The sequence below is a fragment of the Nerophis ophidion genome, linkage group LG25, assembly GCF_033978795.1.
Source record: "Nerophis ophidion isolate RoL-2023_Sa linkage group LG25, RoL_Noph_v1.0, whole genome shotgun sequence".
In the NCBI taxonomy this organism is placed as follows: Eukaryota; Metazoa; Chordata; class Actinopteri; order Syngnathiformes; family Syngnathidae; genus Nerophis; species Nerophis ophidion.
Window position 1 is genome coordinate 22,212,847 of NC_084635.1, and position 23,695 is coordinate 22,236,541.

Below are 23,695 nucleotides of genomic sequence, written 5' to 3' on the forward strand. Positions count from 1 at the left end.
TAAAGGCCCTTTCTAACCTGCGATTTTTTTTTTAGATGAACCGATGATATCAAATCATAAGACATGAATAACTTTAACTGTAGGAGCATAAATATTTAACGGGGAACTGCGCTTTTTTTGGGAAATTTGCCTATCTTTCGCACTCATTAGATTGTCTTTTGGGGGGATGATTTTAAAGAGCACGGAAGAACAGGGGTTAGTAGCGTCTGCCTCACAATACGAAGGTCCTGGGTTGGATCCTTTCTTTTCGATCTTTCTGTCTGGAGTTTGCATGTTCTCCCCGTGACTGCGTGGGTTCCCTCTGGTTACTCCGGCTTTTTTCCACCTCCAATGACATGCACCTGGGGATAGGTTGATTGGCAACACTAAATGGGCCCTAGTGTGTGAATGTGAGTGTGAATGTTGTCTGTCTATCTGTGTTGGCCCTGTGATGAGGTAGCGACTTGTCCAGGGTGTACCCTGCCTTCCGGCCGATTGTAGCTGAGATAGGTACCAGTTCACCCCGCAACTTCAAAGGAAATAAGCGGCAGAAAATGGATGGATGGATGGATTGGATTGGATGTTCATGAAGAAAAATCTGCTACATGAATTGCGCTCCTTATTTTGCTCACTTAAGAAACACATTCCTCTGCTCACAAGTAAAAAAATAAAAAAAGTTAAAGGGGAACATTATCACAATTTCAAAAGGGTTAAAAACAATAAAAATCAGTTCCCAGTGGCTTGTTGTATTTTTTGAAGTTTTTTTCAAAATTTTACCGGTCTCGGAATATCCCTAAAAAAAGCTTTAAAGTGCTTGATTTTCGCTATTTGCGATGCTACTATCCATTTCCTTGTGACGTCATACAGTGCTGCCAATGTAAACAAACAACGGCGAATAGCACAGCAAGATAAAGCAACATTAGCTCGGATTCAGACTCGGATTTCAGCGGCTTAAGCAATTCAACAGATTACGCATGTATTGAAACGGATGGTTGGAGTATGAAAGTATTGAAGAAGAAACTGAAGCTATTTAGCGAATAGCTATTGACGCTATTCATAGCCATAGCATGGCCGAATAGCTGCGTTAGCATTGCCGGTAAAATGTGCGGACCAAACGATCAGGACTTTTGTATCTCGTGACACTGGAGCAAATTAAATCCGTCGATTGGTAAGTTTTTTTTTCGCATTAAATGTGGGTGGAAGGAAACGTAATATAGTTGCAAATGCATCTGCAGGTTATCCATACATCTCTGTGCCATATCTGCTTTAGCACCGCCTGTAAATAGCATGTTAGCATCGATTAGCATAGCATGTTAGCATCGATTAGCTGGCAGTCAACATCAACAAAACTCACCTTTGTGATTTCGTTGACTTATCGTTGCAAATGCATCTGCAGGTTATCTATACATTTGCACCATGTCTGCTTTAGCACCGCCGGTAAATAGCATGTTAGCGTCGATTAGCATAGCATGTTAGCATCGGTTAGCTGGCAGTCAAGTCGCGACCAAATATGTCTGATTAGCACATAAGTCAACATCAACAAAACTCACCTTTGTTATTTCGTTGTCTTTATCGTTGCAAATACATCTGCAGGTTATCCATACATCTGTGTGCCATGTCTGTCATCGCCGGTAAAATGTGAAGACACTCTGGCACATTCAGTGGGGGTCTGGCGGCAGACACTTTCGCATCTTCCGGCCAGTGGTGCAACTTGAATCCCTCCCTGTTAGTGTTGTTACACCCTCCGACAACACACTGACGAGGCTTGATGTCTCCAAGGTTCCAAAAAATAGTCGAAAAAACGGAAAATAACAGAGCTGAGACCCAATGTTTACAATGTGTTGAAAATGAAAATGGCGGCTGTATTACCTCAGCGACGTCACATTCTGACGTCATCGCCTCCAGAGCGATAAACAGAAAGGCGTTTAATTTGCCAAAATTCACCCATTTAAAGTTCGGAAATCGGTTAAAAAAATATATGGTCTTTTTTCTGCACCATCAAGGTATATATTGACGCTTACATAGGTCTGGTGATAATGTTCCCCTTTAAAGTACCAATGATTGTCACACGCACACTAGGTGCGGCGAAATGATCTGCATTTGACCCATCACGACCCCCTGGGAGGCGAGTGAGGCAGTGAGCAGCAACGGTAGCCGCGCCCTGGAATCACTTAACCCCCAATTCCAATGCTTGATGCTAATTGCTAAGCAGGGAGATAATGGGTATCATTTTTTATAGTCTTTTGTATGACTCAGCTGGGGTTTGAACTCACAACCTGCCGATCTCAGGGCAGACACTCTAACCACTAGGCCACTGAGTAGGCTTAGCACATCAGCTTTGCGTGTGCTATAAAGTTTGCACGGGTTTAAAAACTTTTAGTAGATCCGGCCCATAAGTGTTGATGTGAACCAAACATAAAATCAGTACATTTAGATGCATTATTATGTAAATATACACAAGGGAGCCTAGTTTTACTTACTTACACACTTTCCTGTCATCCAGTGGTAAAGAGCAACACACCTCTTTCCAGATCTCACACCTTTTTTTCCTTTTGTGCCCTGCAGTAGCAAGAAAGGAGCTGGTTTACGTCGCAGGAAGTAATGAGCTCTCCGCCAGTAAGGCCGGACAGGAAACACGTTGCCAAGGCTACGACCGGCACACCTACGAAGAACTTGCAGCACCAGTACTAAAAACCACAACTGGACGTCTTAGCGCCTGTGTGTGCTTGAGGGAAAAGATTTGTCTGGAGGGCTTTGGTTACACTGAAGTACAGACAAAAGTCATCACTGTGTTTGTATAAGGGTGATGGGACTGTCCAGAAAATAAACATCTGCAATTATTAATGACCTTTTCACAGTTTCATTCAAAGTGGTTCATACAACAAAACTCCAATGAGAAATGTTAATCGTTTTTATCAAGCATCACGATCATCCTTGAAGTATGACTGCATTGCATGTTTACTTACAGTTAAAGCTGCGATGTAGTCCAGTCAAAAAAACATTGCTGCTACAGTACGCCGACAATATCAGTAAACCTTCCTAATTGTGATATACAAACCCTGTTTCCATATGAGTTGGGAAATTGTGTTAGATGTAAATATAAACGGAATACAATGATTTTCAAATCCTTTTCAAACCATATTCAATTGAATGCACTACAAAGACAAGATATTGGATGTTCAAACTCATAAACATTGGGTTTTTTTTGCAAATAATAATTAACTTAGAATTTCATGGCTGCAACATGTGCCAAAGTAGTTGGGAAAGAGAATGTTCACCACTGTGTTACATCACATTTTCTTTTAACAACACTCAATAAACGTTTGGGAAATGAGGAAACTAATTGTTGAAGCTTTGAAAGTGGAATTCTTTCCCATTCTTGTTTTATGTGGAGCTTCAGTCATTCAACAGTCTGGGGTCTCCGCTGTCGTATATTACGCTTCATAATGCGCCACACATTTTCGATGGGAGACAGGTCTGGACTGCAGGTGGGGCAGGAAAGTACCCGCACTCTTTTTTTACACTTGCTGAGTGTGGCTTGGAATTGTCTTGCTGAAATAAGCAGGGGCGTCCATGAAATAGACGGCGCTTGGACGGCAGCATATGTTGTTCCAAAACCTGTATGTACCTTTCAGCATTAATGGTGCCTTTCCAGGTGTGTAAGTTACCCATGCCTTGGGCATTAATGCACGTCCATACCATCACAGATGCTGGCTTTTGAACTTTGCGTCGATAACAGTCTGGATGGTTCGCTTCCCCTTTGGTCCGGATGACACAATGTCGAATATTTCCAAAAACAATTTGAAATGTGTACTTGTCAGACCACACAACACTTTTCCACTTTGCATCAGTACATCTTAGAGGATCTCGGGCCCAGAGAAGCCGGCAGCGTTTCTGGATGTTGTTGATAAATGGCTTTCGCTTTGCATAGTAGAGCTTTAACTTGCACTTATAGCTGTAGCGACAAACTGTATTTAGTGACAGTGGTTTTCTGAAGTGTTTCTGTGCCCACGTGGTGACATCCTTTAGAGATTGATGTCAGTTTTTGACACAGTGCCGTCTGAGGGCTCGAAGGTCACGGTCATTCAGTGTTGGTTTCCAGCCATGCCGCTTACGTGGAGTGATTTCTCCAGATTCTCTGAACCTTTTGATGATATTATGGACCGTAGATGTTGAAATCCCAAAATTTCTTGCAATTGCACTTTGAGAAACGTTGTTCTTAAACTGTTTGACTATTTGCTCACGCAGTTGTGGACAAAGGGGTGTACCTCGCCCCATCCTTTCTTGTGAAAGACTGAGCATTTTTTGGGAAGCTGTTTTTATATCCAATCATGGCACCCACCTGTTCCCAATTATTCTGCACACCTGTGGGATGTTCCAAATAAGTGTTTGATGAGCATTCCTCAACTTTATCAGTATTTATGGCCACCTTTCCCAACTTCTTTGTCACGTGTTGCTGGCGTCAAATTCTAAAGTTAATGGGTATTTGCAAAAAAAAAAAAAATTGTTTATCATTTTAAACATCAAATATGTTGTCTTTGAAGCATATTCAACTGAAAATGGGTTGAAAAGGATTTGTAAATCATTGTATTCCGTTTATATTTACATCTAACACAATTTCCCAACTCATATGGAAACAGGAATTGTAGAAACGCATATTAATCATGCCATTTATTTTGACCGCTGATGGTTACTTAAAAGTGATCAGATCAATGCACACGCCAGAGCAAAGATGAGTGAGGAGACTCTGACTTGTGGCAAATTTCACTTTAAAATACAACCCACCCGGACATTTTAGATAAAACAGTTACCAAGTTTAAGCAACAAAATGTTGTGCATTCAAGTAAAAAATTATACAGATCAAGTATAACATTTTACAGAAACGTCCTGGATTACATTCTGACAATAAAATTGCATGTTTGTCAAAAGATTGTTCGTTTTTAAGTTGATTGAGGTTATGCTCGGAAGTAATCTAACGGGATTAGTCACGACTAATCATTTAAAAGGGTGATTAATCGGATTTCAAAAATTAATCGTTAAGTCCATACCTTCAGATTTTGCAGTGGTAGTTGTAGGTTCCTAATGTAGCCTTAGCTTCATGCTCCTCTTCGTTTTGTATAGTTCACTTCTGAACTTCATAATTCAAAAACATAAAACAATTACGATGTGGAAACAAATGAATGACAAAATAAAGACAGTTTGTTACAGTAAGAGTAAGAAAAAGTAAGAGTGAGGTCAAAAAATGGTGTGGCTCGATTCCACCGCACCTAACTGCCATTACCCATAACACCTTGCGTCCAAAACCATCTTACCCCACAGATCCTTCCGCCATATATGCAATTAAAACAGTCAGGTCATCAAATTATTTAGACAAATGTAAAAATTACAAATGGGGCGGTATAGCTTGGTTGGTAGAGCTGCCGTGCCAGCAACTTGAGGTTTCCAGGTTCGATTCCGGGTTTCGCCATCCTAGTCAGTGCCGTTGTGTCCTTGGGCAAGGCACTTTACCCACCTGCCCCCAGTGCCACCAACACTGGTTTGAATGTAACTTCGATATTGGGTTTCACCTTGTAAAGCGCTTTGAATCACTAGAGAAAAGCGCTATATAAATAAAATTCACTTCAGAAATAAAGTGAGCCTTAAGCATTCATTATATACATTTTTGTATTATGCAAATAAAGTAAATAGTCCCCTTTTGGCTGAGTAAACATATAGCACCTTCCATAAAATGTAAATTAACCTAAATAGCATTTTGTGAGTGTGAATGTTGTCTATCTGTGTTGGCCCTGCGATGAGGTGGCGACTTTTCCGGGGTGTACCCCGCCTTCCGCCCAATTGAAGTTGAGATAGGCACTAGCGCCCCCCGCGACCCCAAAGGGAATAAGCGGTAGGAAATGGATGGATGGATGGAGCATTTAGGCTCCTACAGTAGTTATTCTTTAATAGTTGTAAGTCAGTCATAAATTATACAAACAATACACAACAAAACGTTAATTGGGATTTTCCAAACAGCTCAAATTATTTACATCAAACATTTCCTTTTTAGTGCACTCAGGATACACAAAGTGTCTTTTTCGAGTTTTGTAGATCACGGAAACCAATTGTTTGTGCAGAAAATGCTCCTTGGGCCCAAGAGTCTCAGAGAGGCTCGTAGATGCTGTTTGGTTCTTCAAAAAGTCTAAAATCTGCAGGGCTGTTCTGCGGGGAGCCCGGCCCATGTGGAACTAGTCTATCTGCCTGCTCTGCGTTGATGCGCTCCACAATGCTGGATAAACAGTCCAAACTAGACAGGAGTGACGGCGTGCTCTTGCTTAAATCTGTAAAAACAAAATGGAAACGAATCGTCAATTCTTGAGTTCTGGTGATTTATTACAGCAAAGACTATGGAAAATAGGTTAATGCATGCATTTTAGACACTTCTCATTTCGGCCGCTTGTACCCGTGATCTTGTGCTTTCGGTCATAACCCAAAGCTCATGACCATAGGTGAGGATGGGAACGTAGATCGACCGGTAAATTGAGAGCTTTGCCTTCCGGCTCAGCTCCTTCTTCACCACAACGGATCGATGAAGCGTCCGCATTACTGAAGACGCCGCACCGATCCGCCTGTCGATCTCACGATCCACTTTTCCCTCACTCGTGAACAAGACTCCGAGGTACTTGAACTCCTCCACTTGGGGCAGGGTCTCCTCCCCAACCCGGAGATGGCACTCCACCCTTTTCCGGGCGAGAAGCATGGACTCGGGCTTGGAGGTGCTTGATTCTTTTTACAGTGTGATTCATATGTATCCATCCATCTATGCTTCTATGCTGAAGCCCATCCCAGCTGTCCTTCACAGACACACAGTTATGCCGAGTGGAGCCAAGTGGAGCGTTAAATGCGGGTGTTAGTTTTTTCCTGCCATTTAAATACCTACTGTAAGTTATTTAAAAAAAACAATAGTATTGCATAAATAAGGTTACATGAATCAAATTAAGAATGTCTAACTCAGTGGTTCTCAACCTTTTTTCAGTGATGTACCCCCTGTGAACATTTTTTTTAATCCAAGTACCCCCTAATCAGACCAAAGCATTTTTGGTTGTAAAAAAGAGATAAAGAAGTAAAATACAGCACTATGTCATCAGTTTCTGATTTATTAAATTGTATAACAGTGCAAAATTTTGCTCATTTGTAGTGGTCTTTCTTGAACTATTTGGAAAAAAAGATATAAAAATAACTAAAAACTTGTTGAAAAATAAAAAAGCGATTCAATTATAAATAAAGATTTCTACACATAGAAGTAATCATCAACTTAAAGTGCCCTCTTTGGGGATTGTAATAGAGATCCATCTGGATTCATGAACTTAATTCTAAACATTTCTTCACAAAAAACAAAATCTTTAACATAAATATTTATGGAACATGTCCACAAAAAATCTAGCTGTCAACACTGAATATTGCATTGTTGCATTTCTTTTCACAGTTTATTAACTTTGAAGTATCATTCAATAAATGTATTTATATAGGATTTTTGAATTGTTGCTATTTTTAGAATATTTTCAAAAAATCTCACGTACCCCTTGGCATACCTTCAAGTACCCCCAGGGGTACGCGTACCCCCATTTGAGAACCACTGCTTTAATGAGTGAATTTACTGCATGTAAACATAACGATTGTGTGCATGGGTTGGCAACGTGGCGGGGACTGTACTTATGTTACAAACAATATCCTAATAAGACATCGCAATAAAGAAGGAGAAACATTCTTTTTTCTTTTAAAACTGTAATTTTTGTTAGAAGAAGACATGAAGGGGAAACTGACCCTCTACTGTCTGCAGGCCATAGTAGGAAGCTTGATAATGTTCTCTCCTGGTCGAGCATGGAGAGAAGAAGTCCACCTGAGCACAAAGACGGCTTGATCAGTCAATGACAGAGAGCGACTTCATCAACTGGACAATAATAGTGTTCTGTCAGACATGTTGCATGGTGTGAATATGAAAAAGACAACAATTTATATAAATAACGTCACTGAAGCAGTACAGGTACATTTCTTAAATTAAATGGTTTCTATCCTGCTCATTTCAAGGGTTAAGTGGTCACATCCGGCCCGCCAAAGCTTTTCATCTTCTTGCCAACCTTGAGACCTCCGATTTCGGGAGGTGGGGGCGCGGTCAGGGGTGGGGCGGGGGCGTGGTTAAGAGTGGAGGTGTTGCATCTGCTGCTCAGATCTACACTATTTATTTTTCTATTTTGTATATTTCTCCGACTCCTTATTTCCTGTTTGCTTTGTCACCATGGTCACTCATCAGTCCATCTGCTAGTCTCGCCCCGCACACCTGCTAATAATGATCACCCTCCTATTTAAGCTCACCTTTTCTGTTCACTCATTCTCGGATCCTAATTCGCCCACGCGCAACAGTGACGACTCTCATCATTCTATGTATGTATTTTCTCGCTAGCTCTCACGCTAAGCCACTTTATTTTCCAGCTTTCATGCTGAATGTTTTTGTTTACTCTTTTGTGTCCTCGTGCCAAGTTTTAGTTTTCCTTGTGTTTATCCTAGCTTTCACACTAGAGTCTTTTGTTTGCCTTATCCCTTTACATCAGTGTTTTGTTCATAGCCTTTTGTTATTAAATAAATACCCTTTATCTTACCTATGCTGTGTTCTGCTTCGACGCATCCACGGGAAAACCACACCGGCATTACCATGCCGAAGAAGAGTCCTCACAGGAGGAGTATATTTACAGCTAGAAAAGTGCAGATTGGATTTTAACCTATTTAAAACATGACATCAAAAATATACATTTATTGTGAGAAATCATTAAGATGATCAGTGTTTCCACAAAGATAAATATCATTAATTATTAATAATAACATAGAGTCAAAGGTAAATTGAGCAAATTGGCTATTTCTGGCAATTTATTTAAGTGTGTATCAAACTGGTAGCCCTTCGCATTAATCAGTACCCAAGAATTAGCTCTTGGTTTCAAAAATGTTGGTGACCCCTGCCGTAGATGTTACTGTCACATAAGAATGTACAGTACATGGCTGTATTGTCCTTTTTAAGAGCGTCACAACATTGTTGTTTACGGCAGACAAACTGCTTTACGGTGGACAAAAACGTGACTGCTGTTGTTGTGTGTTGTTACTGCGCTGGGAGGACGTTAATGAAAGTGCCTAACAATAAAAACACTTAAAAACAAGAACTCGCCTTCGATCGTTCTACAGTTATAACATCATTGGGCAGGCTCGCTGTTTATATTGTGGGAAAGCGGACGTGAAAACAGGCTGTCGACACGTCACTCAGGTCCGCATGGAGCTGGAGGGGGCGTGGCCTCCAGCTCCGTCTGAATTTCGGGAGATTTTCAGGAGAAAATTTGTCCCTGGAGGTTTTCAGGAGGGACGCTGAATTTCGGGAGTCTTCCGGAAAATCCGGGAGGGTTGGCAAGTATACCCAAATAGGCTTGATGGAACCATTAAAACTAGGTTTGATCACGCATGCAGTACTCCCCCCACCCCACAGGGGGAAACAACGAGGCTTGTGTGTCTCAGTGATGCAGCAGTGGGGTGAGTAGAAAAATATTACCGGTAGTCATTCAACCCTGAAAAAAAATCTAAATAATTGGCAAAAATCGTTTTTTAAACAACAGTACATCAAAGTATAAATGTTCTTTGTTGTTTTCTGGCAGACCTTTTTAAGCGACTGACCCATTTAACTAAACAACAATGGTAGAAACTTGGTCAAACATTTGTAAGTAGACATTGTGCATAAAGATATTTAGTTTTTTTTGTACTGAAATTGCTGACTTTGTGATGTCTTTTGTATTCCTGTTTGTGTTGTTTTTGTCTGAGAGGAACAATCAAATCCTGTTTAATACATGTTGCACTACATTTGACCAGTAGAGGGCGACAACGCTAATTATGAGAAGTCACGTACAATTTGTGCGATGTTTAATGTATGAATGTCGTGTCATTTCCATATGTGTAAACATCCATCCATCCATTTCTACCGCTTATTCCCTTTGGGGTCGCGGGGGGGCACTGGTGCCTATCTCAGCGACAATCGGGCGGAACGCACTGTACACTCTGGACAAATCACCACTTCATCGCAGGGATATGTGTAAACATTTCTAGTTTATTGTGTGAATATCTTAACACTAAACCTATTTTATTTATGTAAAATACACAATGGACTTCATACTTTTGTATTGTTTGTTAAATTTTTGTACTTTCAGTCTTTCATACCTAAATGAAGGCAGAAATAAAACTGAGCAAAGAAATGAATGCAAGAGAAAGAACATCAATCCTCAACAAAACTTCTAGAGCAGGGGTCACCAACCTTTTTGAAACCAAGAGCTGCTTCTTGAGTACTGATTAATGCGAAGGGTTACCAGTTTGATACACATTTAAATAAATTGCCAGAAATAGCCAATTTCCTCCATTTACCTTTAATAAATAAATCTATATATATATATATATAAAATGGGTATTTCTGTCTGTCATTCCGTTGTACATTTTTTTACCTTTTTACAGAAGGTTTTTTGTAGAGAATAAATGATGAAAAAAACACTTAATTGAACGGTTTAAAAGAGGAGAAAACACACACAAAAAATGAAAATTAAATTTTGAAACATAGTTTATCTTCAATTTCAACTCTTTAAAATTCAAAATTCAAACGAAAAAAATTAAGAGAAAAACTAGCTCATTCGAATCTTTTTGAAAAAATTAAAAAAAACAATTTAGGGAACATCATTTAGTAATTTTTCCTTATTAAGATTAATTTTAGAATTTTGATGACATGTTTTAAATAGGTTAAATTCCAATCTGCACTTTGTTAGAGTATATAACAAATTGGACAAAGCTATATTTCTAACAAAGACAAATCATTATTTCTTCTAGATTTTCCAGAACAAAATTTTTAAAAATTCAAAAGACTTTGAAATAAGATTTAAATTTGATTCTACAGATTTTCTAGATTTGCCAGAATTATTTTTGGGAATTTTAATCATAATAAGTTTGAAGAAATATTTAAAATATATTCTTTGTCAAAAAAACAGAAGCTAAAATGAAGAATTAAATTAAAATGTATTTACTATTCTTTACAATAAAGCAAATAAATTTACTTGAACATTGATTAAAATTGTCAGGAAAAAAGAGGAAGGAATTTATAAGGTTAAAAGGTATATGTGTTTAAAAATTCTAAAATAATTTTTAATGTTGTATTTTTTTCTCTAAAATTGTCTTTCTGAAAGTTATAAGAAGCAAAGTAAAAAAAAATAATTAATTTATTCAAACAAATGAAGACCAAGTCTTTAAAATATTTTCTTGGATTTTCAAATTCCATTTGAGTTTTGTCTCTCTTAGAATTGAAAATGTAGAGCAAAGCGAGACCAGCTTGCTAGTAAATAAATACAATTTTGAAAATAGAGGCAGCTCACTGGTAAGTGCTGCTATTTGAGCTATTTTTAGAACAGGCCAGCGGGCGACTCATCTGGTCCTTACGGGCTACCTGGTGCCCGCGGGCCCCGCGTTGGTGACCCTTGTTCTAGAGCTTCTGTTTCTTCTTGCTTTTAACTAGCTGCACATGCTAGAAACGAGTATTGAGGGTAGAATAATTAATTTATTAACAGTGCTGTGTGAAAGTGAATGTGTTTACTTTGCAATTAAGTAAATGCAGTCTTAAAGAAATATAACCTCCACATTTCGATGTCCGGCCCCTGAACCCTTGGGCTCTTGGGCCCTCTTCATTGTGTAGATGAATAGCACTGTTATAGAGTTTTTTTTTCATAAAATACTCCTTCACTGAAGAACTGCTTATAGTCGTCCCTCAATAAATCACGCTTTAAATCTTGCAGAATTTTTTTTTTTTTACTTTTTAAAGCATATTTATAAAAAAAAAAATGTGTTGCCAAAATTGTTTAATAATATTTAAATATATATATATCGGATTTATTAAATTTTATTTGTGTATTATTTGTAGAACAGTGCAGTATTTGCCTTATTTTCTATGAATTTTTGTGAAAATATTCACCTATTCACGTTCAGTTCCAGGGTTAAGTGTTGCACTGCTAACACCAACAGGCGGTTATTCTTGTTGCTATTCTATCTTCACTGCGACAACTCAAGTAAAATTGAAGCAGAACAAATATTTTGATGGAATTCATAGTCAACTCCTGCCTCTATAATAACACATCTCCACATTTCTGAGACTTTGATGCAAACGTTGTCAAACTTCGGAGGGCTAACAGAGACTGCTATGAATTAGCAACAAGTGTCCTGTCAAAGTGGAAATGAACTCTTCTGATGCACTTTATCCTTGACACCGATAACACAGTTTTGACGACACCCATCCGCAGACACTCAAAGCTAACAAGGAATGCTAAAATCACAGCTAATGGTCGCAGCTGCAACTGTCAAGTTTGCCAACTTTGTGTAGCACTCCAAGTCCAGTTTGAACTCGGAGGATTTACCCAGGATGGGACAAAGTATTTCCATGTCGTGGCCGTGTTGTCGTGGCAACAATAGCAATGATGCTTGGAGGATATTTTGAGCTAAGTATGGGTGCTCCAAAAAAATAGTTTAACGTCCAATCATGATTTTTATCTAAAATGATTCATAATTTTTGAGGATTGATTTATATATATAATTGTGTACATATATATATATATATATATATATATATATATATATATATATATGTATATATATATATATATATATATATATATATATATATATATATATATATATATATATACACACATACATACCTATATATACACATACAGTGTATATATATGTATATGTATATATATATATATAAGTACTATCTATATATATATATATAAGTACTATCTATCTATCTATCTATATATATATATATGTATATATATATATATATATATGTATGGGCTTCACGGTGGAAGAGGGGTTAGTGCGTCTGCCTCACAATACAAATGTCCTGAGTAGTCCTGAGTTCAATCCCGGGCTTGGTATCTTTCTGTGTGGAGTTTGCATGTTCTCCCCGTGAACGCGTGGGTTCCCTCCGGATCCTCCGGCTTCCTCCAACCTCCAAAGACATGCACTTGGGGATAGGTTGATTGGCAACACTAAATTGGCCCTAGTGTGTGAATGGGAGTGTGAATGTTGTCTGTCTATCTGTGTTGGCCCTGCGATGAGGTGGCGACTTGTCCAGGGTGTACATGCCTTCCGCCTGATTGTAGCTTTGTAGCTGAGATAGGCACCAGCGCCTCCTGTTACCCCAAAGGTTATATATATATATATATATATATATATATATATATATATATATAGCGCGGCCCCTGTTCAAATTTGTGTAACCCGATACGGCCCCCGGGTCAAAAAGTTTGGGGACCCTTGCACTAACCTCATGACTGATATTGTCCTTCCACATTATGTAGAAGAAGAATACAACATTCTCTGAGCGCGAGTGTCATCAATAAGTTATAAAGCCCAACAATAAATGTGCACTGCAGATGACGCTGGTTCAAAGCCAGAGTTCATCTCTCAGCCGTTCTTGGACTCACCGTGCCATCGGAGCAGTGGGAGTGCGGGCTGGAGGCGTCCGTGTCTCCGCCCGAGTGTTCAAGGTAGAAGCCGTCATCCCTGCCTGACCTCAGCAGAGCCTGCAGAGACTCAATGTAGTGGATTGCATTTCTTAGGATCTCCACCTTGGGGAGTCTCTGGTTAGGGTTGAAGGCGCTGTAATGCTTCAGGGTCTCGAATGCATCGTTGACCCTGCTGAGTCGTCGCCTCTCCCTCATCGTGGCCGCCTTCCTCTTGTCGGCGTCGGTTGTCTTCTTCTTGCAGGGTTTGCAGGCCCAAAGGAGACAGTTTCCTGTCCGGTGGGCCCTCACGTGCTTGTCTTCTTCCACCGCCACTGGGACTTGGTGATGCTGGTGATAACTGATCTGGCCCACGGACTTCATCTCTCTGACATTACAGAGTTTGCCGTCCATGTCGTCGAAGAAGTTCATGTCCCCGGTGCTGAAGCAGGGGTCGTCGCAGATGTCATCAGCAGAGGGGAGCGTGAAGGAGAAGTCATACAGATCCATTTGAAAAGTCGCACTCGAAAATCCTCCAAAAGTTCCTCTGGTGGATGTAGAAAAGTGATGATTCGGTCAAAAACCGAGGAGTATCTAATGAGCTGTCAACCTGTGCAAGCTCATCTCCCGGGTGACTGCTTTTAAAGTGTTTACGTAAGGGGCGGGGCTATGATGGGACCGGCCAATGGACTGAGGCAAGTTTGTGTGGAAGAAGCTACTCAAGAAAAAAAAAAAGAAACAAACTTTAAAGTCCTTCATGGAGAGAAACTTCACTTATCCATTTTTGCACTTTTTTTAGAGGTGTTTGTTTTCTAAGTTTGACTAACATATAAATGTTAAACCCCAATAATACATCTAAAGCAGTGGTTCTCAACCTTTTTTCAGTGATGTACCCCCTGTGAATATTTTTTTAATTCAAGTACCCCCTAATCAGAGCAAAGCATTTTTGGTTGAGAAAAAGAGATAAAGAAGTAAAATACAGCACTATGTCATCAGTTTCTGATTTATTAAATTGTATTTCAGTGCAAAATATTGCTCATTTGTAGTGGTCTTTCTTGAACTATCTGGAAAAAAAAAGATACTAAAAACTTGTTGAAAAATAAACAAGTGATTCAATTATAAATAAAGATTTCTACACATAGAAGTAATCATCAACTTAAAGTGCCCTCTTTGGGGATTGTAATAGAGATCCATCTGGATTCATGAACTTATTTCCAAACATTTCTTCACAAAAAATACATCTTTAACATCAATATTTATGGAACATGTCCACAAAAAACTAGCTGTCAAAACTGAATATTGCATTGCTACATTTGTTTTCACAGTTTATGAACTTACATTCATATTTTGTTGAAGTATTATTCAATAAATATATTTATAAAGGATTTTTGAATTGTTTCTATTTTTAGAATATTTAAAAACAATCTCACGTACCCTTTGGCATACATTCAAGTAGCCCCAGGGGTACGCGTACCCCCATTTGAGAACCACTGATTTAATATCACAACAATGTTAAACGTGTGTGTATTAACATTTAGAAACTACATTTTTAAAGCAAATATTTGAAAGAAAAGTTTTCACTTTTCACAAATTTCCGGCACATTCTCAGCTTTTAAGCCAGACCTGGGCAAATTAAGGCCCGTTAAGCTTTTCAATCTGGCCCGCCGGACATTCCCAAATATGTTTTTTTAGATCTTTAAGATGTAAAGTATAGCTCCCATTATGATGTGCATTCATGTTTTCTAATGACCGTAAGTCTTGAACTATACTACGTCTTTCAATACTTGGATTCTGCATGATATACTAGTTACTATGGTCATCTAATTAGTTACTATGGTCATCTAATTAGTTACCATGGTCATCTAATTAGTTACTATGGTCATCTAAACGCATTGAGTGTTTCCAGAGTCTGAAATGTGGGTGTCAGGGACAGACGTGGAAGGAGATTTTTACAACAAAGGTTTTTGTTTTTTTACCCTTCGCGTTCATATTTCACTGTTTGTTGTATTTTTGTTGTGTTTCATTTGATTGTAAAATATGTGTATGGAGAGGGGGTTGAAATTCAATATTCAGTGTTTTATCCTTCATAGTTAATATTGTAACATTCTTTATTTTCATGTACGTTCTGGGTGTCTTATTCAGTAAAAAAAAATAAAAAATTCCATTATGTTTTTTAAGGCGGTCCGTCATATCGTTTTTAGCATTCAATCAGACATTATTGTAAGGTTTTGTATTTGTGTTCCGGCCCCCAGACACATATTTTTCTTAAAATTTGGCCCCCGAGTCAAAATAATTGCCCAGGCCTGTTTTAAGCGATCTATTGTTATTACATATTTATTACAGTTTTTGATGAATAGCACAAAAAATATTTAGAAAACATGCAGGGCTGTTCAAGTTTCACATGTAAAGAAGTACCAAATATATTTTGATAAAAACTATAAATAACGAAAAGTCAACTTGATTAAGCCCTTCAATTTAATTCAGTTATATTTAAATTAAGGCCCGGGGGCCGTTAAGCTTATCAATCTGGCCCGCTGGACATTCCCAAATATGTTTTTTAGATCTTTAAGATGGAAAGTGTAGCTGCCATTATGATGTACAGTCATGTTTTCTAATGACCGGAAGTCTTGAACTATACTAAGTCTTTCAATGTTTGGAATCTGCATCATATACTAGTTATTATTGTCATCTAATTAGGTACTATGGTCATCTAATTATTTACTACGGTCACTATGAAATATCCCAGATTGTAGGTGGGGGTTTATTCACTCTGTCTGTTGCATTTTGCTTGTGTTTCGGTTGATTATAAAATATGTTGTCAATATTTAGTGTTTTATCAACCATAGTTAATATTGTAAATCCCACATTCTTTATTTTCATGTACATTCTGGGTGTATCATTCAGTAAAAAAAAATTCCAATTCAATTCCGTTTTTTAAGGCGGTCTGTCATAACGTTTTTAGCTTTCAATCATTATTGTGAGCTTTTGTATTAGTGTTCCTAAAAATAGATATACCGGCCCCCAGACACACTTTTTTTAATCTAGATCTGGCCCCCTGAGTAAAATAATTGCCCAGGCCTGTAATACAGCGAACAATAATAAACATTTATGTAAATGTCTCAGTGTTAGCAATAGAGCTAATTTGCAAATGTAGTCTCTGCCAACAAATATTAGCAATAAAATAAAACACAACGTAACTACAGCGATAATATTAACACATAAAATAGAGATAAATACAATCTACTAAATAACTTACATTTCATTGATGGAACGGGATCAATACATTATTACGTAACTTAAACCCACAACTGTCTCACAAATGTATTTGCATTACTTATCTTTATTCATTGTCCTCACTTATTATAACCTATTCATTTGTATGTTTGTTTTAACATAGGAAGAGAAACTTTGATCTTATTTGTATTCTTATTTTCAATACTTTTTCTTTCCATTTACATTGTCATTTATACATTGTTTCATCCTATAGAGCAGACCTGGGCAAATTAAGGCCCGGGGGTCGCATAAGCTTTTAAATCTGGCCCGCCGGACATTCCCAAATATTTTTTTTTCTATCTTTAAGATGGAAAATGTAGCTGCCATTATGATGTGCTCTCATGTTTTCTAATGACCGTAAGTCTCGAACTATACAAAATATTTCAGTGGTTGGAATCTGCGCTTTTGGATGATATACTAGTTACTATGGTCATCTAATTAGTTACTATGGTCCTCTAATTAGTTACTATGGTCATCTAATTAGTTACTATGGTCCTCTAATTAGTTACTATGGTCATCTAATTAGTTACTATGGTCATCTAATTAGTTACTATGGTCCTCTAATTATTTACTATGGTCCTCTAATTAGTTACTATGGTCATCTAATTAGTTACTATGGTCATTTAATTAGTTACTATGGTCATCTAATTAGTTACTATAGTAATCTATGTCACAGCAGCTCAGACGAGGCACCAAGCAGTGTGGGCGGGAAGCGTTTCCACAGACGCGGAAGGAGATTTTCACAACAAAGTTCTAAAGCTTAGTGATATATCAGATATATCAGATTGTAGGTGGTTTTATTTTGTACCCTTCGTGTTCATATTTCACTGTTTGTTGCATTTTTGTTGCGTTTCACTTGATTGTAAAATATGTTGATCGAAAGGGGGTGTGACATTCATATTTTGTCAATATTTAGTGTTTTATCATTCTCAGAAAAATGTAAAATTCCATTACGTTTTTTAAAAGCGGTCTGTCATAATGTTTTTAGCATTCAATCAGACATTATTGTGAGGTTTTGTATGAGTGTTCCTAAAAATAGATTTACCAGCCCCCAAACACATTTTTTTCTCTAAATGTGGTTGTTTTTTTCTGTCTTGTGATTTGCATGTTTTATTTTGAAAAGCAATTTCTCTTGTTTCAGATCACGGGCCCTACCTCTTGTGTCACCAGTCTGACGTCATCCCTGACACTTGATTGTTTCCACCTATTTCCCTCATGTTCCATATAAGCCCATGCCTCCCCTTGTTATGTGCCAGATTGTCTCGAGCTTCCGTGCCTGTCTAGCGTCCATGTTCATGTTCATGTCCAGGCCATGCCTCCCCCCACGTCTACTTCCTTGGATCCTGAATTCTGCTGTAATTTTGAGTTTAACTTTTTCTCCTCCTCAGAGCGACTTTTGTTACCTAGCCTTTGTTCTTCCAAAGTGGTAAGTTATGATTTTTTCCTAATAATATTTCCGTCCTCAAAGTTTTTGAGTGATTTTTTGTTTACCTTTATTAGACTAAGATCAGAGTAGATATTTTTCTATGGCAATTGTTTTCTTCCTCCTGTTGGAGCGTTTTATGTTAAGCTTTCATAGCAGATACGGCGCTAACTATAGTTCGCCTTTATTTTGGTATTTTCATCCTTTTTAGGAGTGCTTTTCGGTTGTTCCTCTTTTTGGAACCTTTTGCTGACCGTGTTTTGTTCCTTATAGATTTTATAAATTCTGGCTCTGGAGGTTTAAGAGTTTTCAAAATAAAAGCTTTATTAAAAATCTCATCTCTGCATCTGAGTTCAGTCCTTAGTTCAAGCCTGACAAAATGTGGCCCTCGAGTGTAAATAATTATATAGAGCAGTGGTTCTCAACCTTTTTTCAGTGATGTACCCCCTGTCAACATTTTTTTGATTCAAGTACCCCCTAATCAGAGCAAAGCATTTTTGGTTGAAAAAAGACATGAAGTAAAATACAGTTTCTGATTTATTAAATTGTATAACAGTGCAAAATATTGCTCATTTGTAGTGGTCTTTCTTGAACTATTTGGAAAAAAAGATATAAAAATAAATAAAAACTTGTTAAAAAAAACAAGTGATTCAATTAAAAATAAAGATTTCTACACATAGAAGTAATCATCAACTTAAAGTGCCCTCTTTGGGGATTGTAATAGAGATCCATCTGGATTCATCAACTTAATTCTAAACATTTCTTCACAAAAAAATTAATCTTTCACATATTAATGAACATGTCCACAAACAATCCAGCTGTCAACACTGAATATTGCATTGTTGCATTTCTTTTCACAGTTTATTAACTTTGAAGTATCATTCAATAAATGTATTTATAAAGGATTTTTGAATTGTTGCTATTTTTAGAATATTTTTCAAAAATCTCACGTACCCTTTGGCATACCCTCAAGTACCCGCAGGGTACGCGTACCCCTATTTGAGAATGAGGAAACTTTGAATGACAAGCAAACGAAATGTTCCAAGTGTAAACATATAAAAGTCATGGTGGGACTGAATTATTAGTAATAGACCCAAAGAAGGGAAATGTTTTAATAAGCTTTTTTCTACTCCTTTCCGGACATGTTTGAATTGTGCAAATATAGCTACAGTATGTGATGTTCCCGACTTTGTTTCGGAACAAACTATGCAGTAGTTTTTTTTGACCCTGAGACTAAACAGTGGCACAGAAAGGTGGCTGCTTCAGCGCTGCAGTCTGCCGTCCTGCTGGGAAGGTCACGAGGTCATGAGATTGTCTCTGATGTGAGGAAGACCGGCACCCCCCACTGAGGGTCATCGCTGGACAACAGTTTAAGACAATTTGTCCCAACAGGTGACATGATCTAAACTTACTGACGGATCCACTTTTTTTTTTATTTGTTTAAGGGTTTGTTTGAAGTTCTCGTCTGTTTTTTTTTTTTCCCCTATTTCATTAAATGTTGTAGGATTTCCCTTTGTTAAATAGTTTTTTGGGGGGAATTATGTTATTTTATATTTGATTGTCTTTTAATTCAGATGTGTACTCTTTGGATGGTTGATTATAATAATTTAAAATATTTCAGTAATATTTCAATTATAATGACTGTTACATTGTTTCAGGGCCCCCCATGCTAAATTGGGGCCCCAAGCAGAGTTTTCCTTGGACGCCCTTCCATAGCAAAAAATTGTCATACTTTTTAATTTATATCAAACGGTTTTATTTAATTTGATTCATGTCTAATACTAAAATGAATCCATTAGAACAGTGGTTCTCAAATGGGGGTACGCGTACCCCTGCAGGTACTTGAAGGTATGCCAAGGGGTACGTGAGATTTTTAAAAAATATTCTAAAAATAGCAACAATTCAGAAATCCTTTATAAAAATATTTATTGAATAATACTTCAACAAAATATGAATGTAAGTTCATAAACTGTGAAAAGAAATGCAACAATGCAATATTGAGTGTTGACAGATAGATTTTTTGTGGACATGTTCCATAAAAATTAATGTTAAAAATTTCTTTTTTTGTGAAGAAATTTTTAGAATTAAGTTCATAAATCCAGACGGATCTCTATTACAATCCCCAAAGAGGGCACTTTAAGTTGATGATTACTTCTACGTGTAAAAAACTTTATTTATAATTTAATCACTTGTTTATTTTTCAACAAGTTTTTAGTTATTTTTATATCGTTTTTTTTTCAGAATAGTTCAAGAAAGACCACTACAAATGAACAATATTTTGCACTGTTATGCAGTTTAATAAATCAGAAACTGATGACATAGTGCTGTATTTTACTTCTTTATCTCTTTTTTTCAACCAAAAATGTTTTGCTCTGATTGGGGGGTACTTGGATTGAAAAAATGTTCACAGGGGGTACATCACTGAAAAAAGGTTGAGAACCACCGCATTAGAAGACATTGTTCAATAATTTATGGTTTTAGTAAAAAAAAAAAAAACACATTTTCCATTATAAAAACAAAGTTGCAATATTTGGTGAAATTATATTTTATATTTTGTATATTTTATATTATTATATTCTCATCAATAACTGACAGTGAATGGCTCAGAACACGTTTGTGGTCCCAAAAAATGAATAAATCATTTTTTTTAACTTGCATACGCTTCTTTACATACACTATGTTTTGCCTATATGGGAAGATGGCGCTGAATAATTTGATTGCAATCAGCTGTGATTTTCATGTCTTCCACTTATTTTTCATATTACCCAATTTTTGAATGATTCTGTTTTGGACCAAAAATATTGTCAAATGGTTTTCTCCGGTTTTCACCGTCTTGGTTAACTTTCGGCCAAACATTTCGCTTAACAGACCAGTCAGTTTGCTAGCTAGTGACTCAGTCTCTGTGCTTTTTTTTTTTTAGTGCGTACGACTGCAAAATAATCCACCATGGGGCCGAAGAAAGTTGCGAGTGCCAGCACTTTGGTGAAGAAGGTGAGAAACACTATTGAATTCAAAAAAGAAATTGTACCAAATTCTGTCCTTACTTCCTCACTGTCTTCGACAATATGCTTAGAGTCTTTAAAAAAAAATTAAAAGTGGTGTTAAATGTTCATTATTGTTTCTGCCCTGTACAAACATTGCGGGGTCTTTGGATGGGATGAATTGGATTTACATGATTTCTCATGTAAATGAAAACATTTACACTAAATTATTATTAGTAATTAATTAGTAATGAATAACACAAATTACATACGCCATGCACTAAATATTTTGTGGGAATATAAGAGAGGAAATCTTCGGGCACCTCACGATACTATTACGATAAAGGGGGTAAGATTCCATAATAAATAGATTATTTAAGCATTTTTAATTATTATATTCCATCGTATGATTATATATTATAAGTGCATGATCACATTCAATTATTAGTTATATATTATCACGTATATAAAAAGGTTCCTCTTTTGGCTGCTGAAGTACACGGTATTGAGTCGTTTCCGTTTTTTCGGATGAGATTGTGCACAGAGTAGATATGTCACCCATTCATATCTACGGCTGGATATTATTCTCTCAACCAACGTATTAATCTACTTGATCATTTCCTGATTACGCTCTGCTGTAATGCTGTTTCACTTAGTATACCAAGAACTTATTATTTTGCTGTTTTTACTACTTCATATTCAAGCTATGGTTTAGCGGTGGTTCTCAAACCCACCAAGTACCACCTCAGGCAAAAACCTGGCTCTCCAAGTACAACCATGATGACCGACACTAAAATACAGTAACATGATAGGCTTAAGTATTCATTAAAACCAAAAAACAGGTTTTATTCAACCCATACTGAATATGTAATATTGTCGGCCACTGTAACATTACACACAGTTTGAATAGTAAAACTGTGTTTGAATATAGAAAACACTGTACTTCAATAAAGTAATTATTTTGCGTACCACTGCATAGAGCCTGTGTAACACTAGTGGTACATGCACCACTGTTTGAGGATCTCTGCTTAACTGAATGTATATAAATAATCTCTGCGATGAGGTGGCGACTCGTACCCCGCCTTCCGTCCGAATGCAGCTGACCCCCCCGCGACCCCGAATGGGACAAGCGGTAGAAATGGATGGATTGATGGATATAAATAATCTTTAGTCACCAATTGACTGTAGACTGTACAATATCTTAAAATGTGTTTTGTGGCAATTCCAACATTGACCACAGCGTCAGTTGCTATGTCGAGTGGCGCTTTCCATCATTTTCAGCAGACTGCATTTTCGCAAAAAAAACATATATCCATTCCATTTTCTACCGCTTATTCCCTTTTGGGGTTGCGGGGGGCGCTGGCGCCTATCTCAGCTACAATCGGGCGGAAGGCGGGGTACACCCTGGACAAGTCGCCACCTCATCGCAGGGCCAACACAGATAGACAGACAACATTCGCACTCACATTCACACACTAGGGCCAATTTAGTGTTGCCAATCAACTTATCCCCAGGTGCATGTCTTTGGAAGTGGGAGGAAGCCGGAGTACCCGGAGGGAACCCAGGCATTTACGGGGAGAACATGCAAACTCCACACAGAATGATCCCGAGCCTGGGATTGAACCCAGGAACTGCAGGACCTTCGTATTGTGAGGCAGACGCACTAACCCCTCTACCACCGTGAAAAAAACATATAGAATTTCGGATTTTTTTCCCCATGAATTTGTTTTAGTACATGACATGCATCAGATTAACTTCAAGTTTGATTATAAAGGTACAAAAATTGTTTCACTTATACAAAAAAGGGTGAAAAAAAATTGGGGGCCTCCGAATGAAATTCTGCCTCAGGTCTTAGTTTAGTGGCACATTTGCTACCAGGCCGGAGAGAAACATTAAATCATTTATAAACAACTACATTTTCTCCAGTTTAACTTTCGCCTGTCCCACGAGACACACCAATAAGCTTGTTTATGGACGTACAATAAAACTCCTCATAGGAATTTTCCATTTGTTATATTTTTTCTAACTTTGTGACATGATACAATGCACATTAATGAGCGTGTACAATATAAACTTGACAGATTGTAGCCAAAGGCTGATTTCCATCGGCATCTCATTGCAAAGAATAATTCAGCGGTATAGTAAGTTGTATTTTTCATGCACTTATTTTTGCTGTATTTATCAGGCACAAGTGGAAAGTGCAAAAAAGGTTGGGTCCCCTGCATTGCAGGCAAGTAGACGCGATACACAGCTTTACATCGTTTGCTTTTTCAAAACAATGTCTTGTTCCTAGCTCATCAAAACAGTAAAAAAAGACCAAGAATTAAATGGTCATTATTTTGCCTTTGTAACAAGTGGCCATTTTCAACTGCATTGCGTTAAAAAAATAAGTACATTTCTTACCCCTAAAAATACGGTAGTTTTATTCCCTGTTTATTTATGTATTGCAACAACAAAAAAGGGGATACGTGCAAAACCTTTGCCCTCTTGGAGAG

General features: G+C 37.6%; 2 protein-coding genes across 5 annotated transcripts in view; one reads left to right on the forward strand and one right to left on the reverse strand.

Annotated features, from left to right (window-relative positions):
* The window catches only part of LOC133542791 (troponin T, fast skeletal muscle-like), a 55,617-nt gene extending 52,794 nt beyond the window's left edge, over positions 1–2,823 (forward strand). For all 4 annotated transcript variants that reach the window (XM_061886958.1, XM_061886960.1, XM_061886959.1 and 1 more), the window contains one exon: positions 2,545–2,823. In XM_061886958.1, coding sequence (XP_061742942.1) covers positions 2,545–2,581 — 37 coding nt within the window. In that variant the 3' untranslated portion in view covers positions 2,582–2,823. The remainder of the gene's footprint in view (positions 1–2,544) is intronic.
* A 3,061-nt stretch (positions 2,824–5,884) lies between these two features.
* LOC133542793 (myoblast determination protein 1 homolog) lies at positions 5,885–14,148 on the reverse strand. Its single transcript, XM_061886963.1, has 3 exons — positions 13,506–14,148; positions 7,780–7,855; positions 5,885–6,296 (listed from the first exon to the last, which is right to left on the reverse strand). The coding sequence occupies exons 1-3, from the start codon at positions 14,031–14,033 to the stop codon at positions 6,118–6,120; spliced, it is 783 nt and encodes a 260-aa protein (XP_061742947.1). The 5' UTR covers positions 14,034–14,148; the 3' UTR covers positions 5,885–6,117.
* Between the last annotated feature and the right edge of the window lie 9,547 nt (positions 14,149–23,695).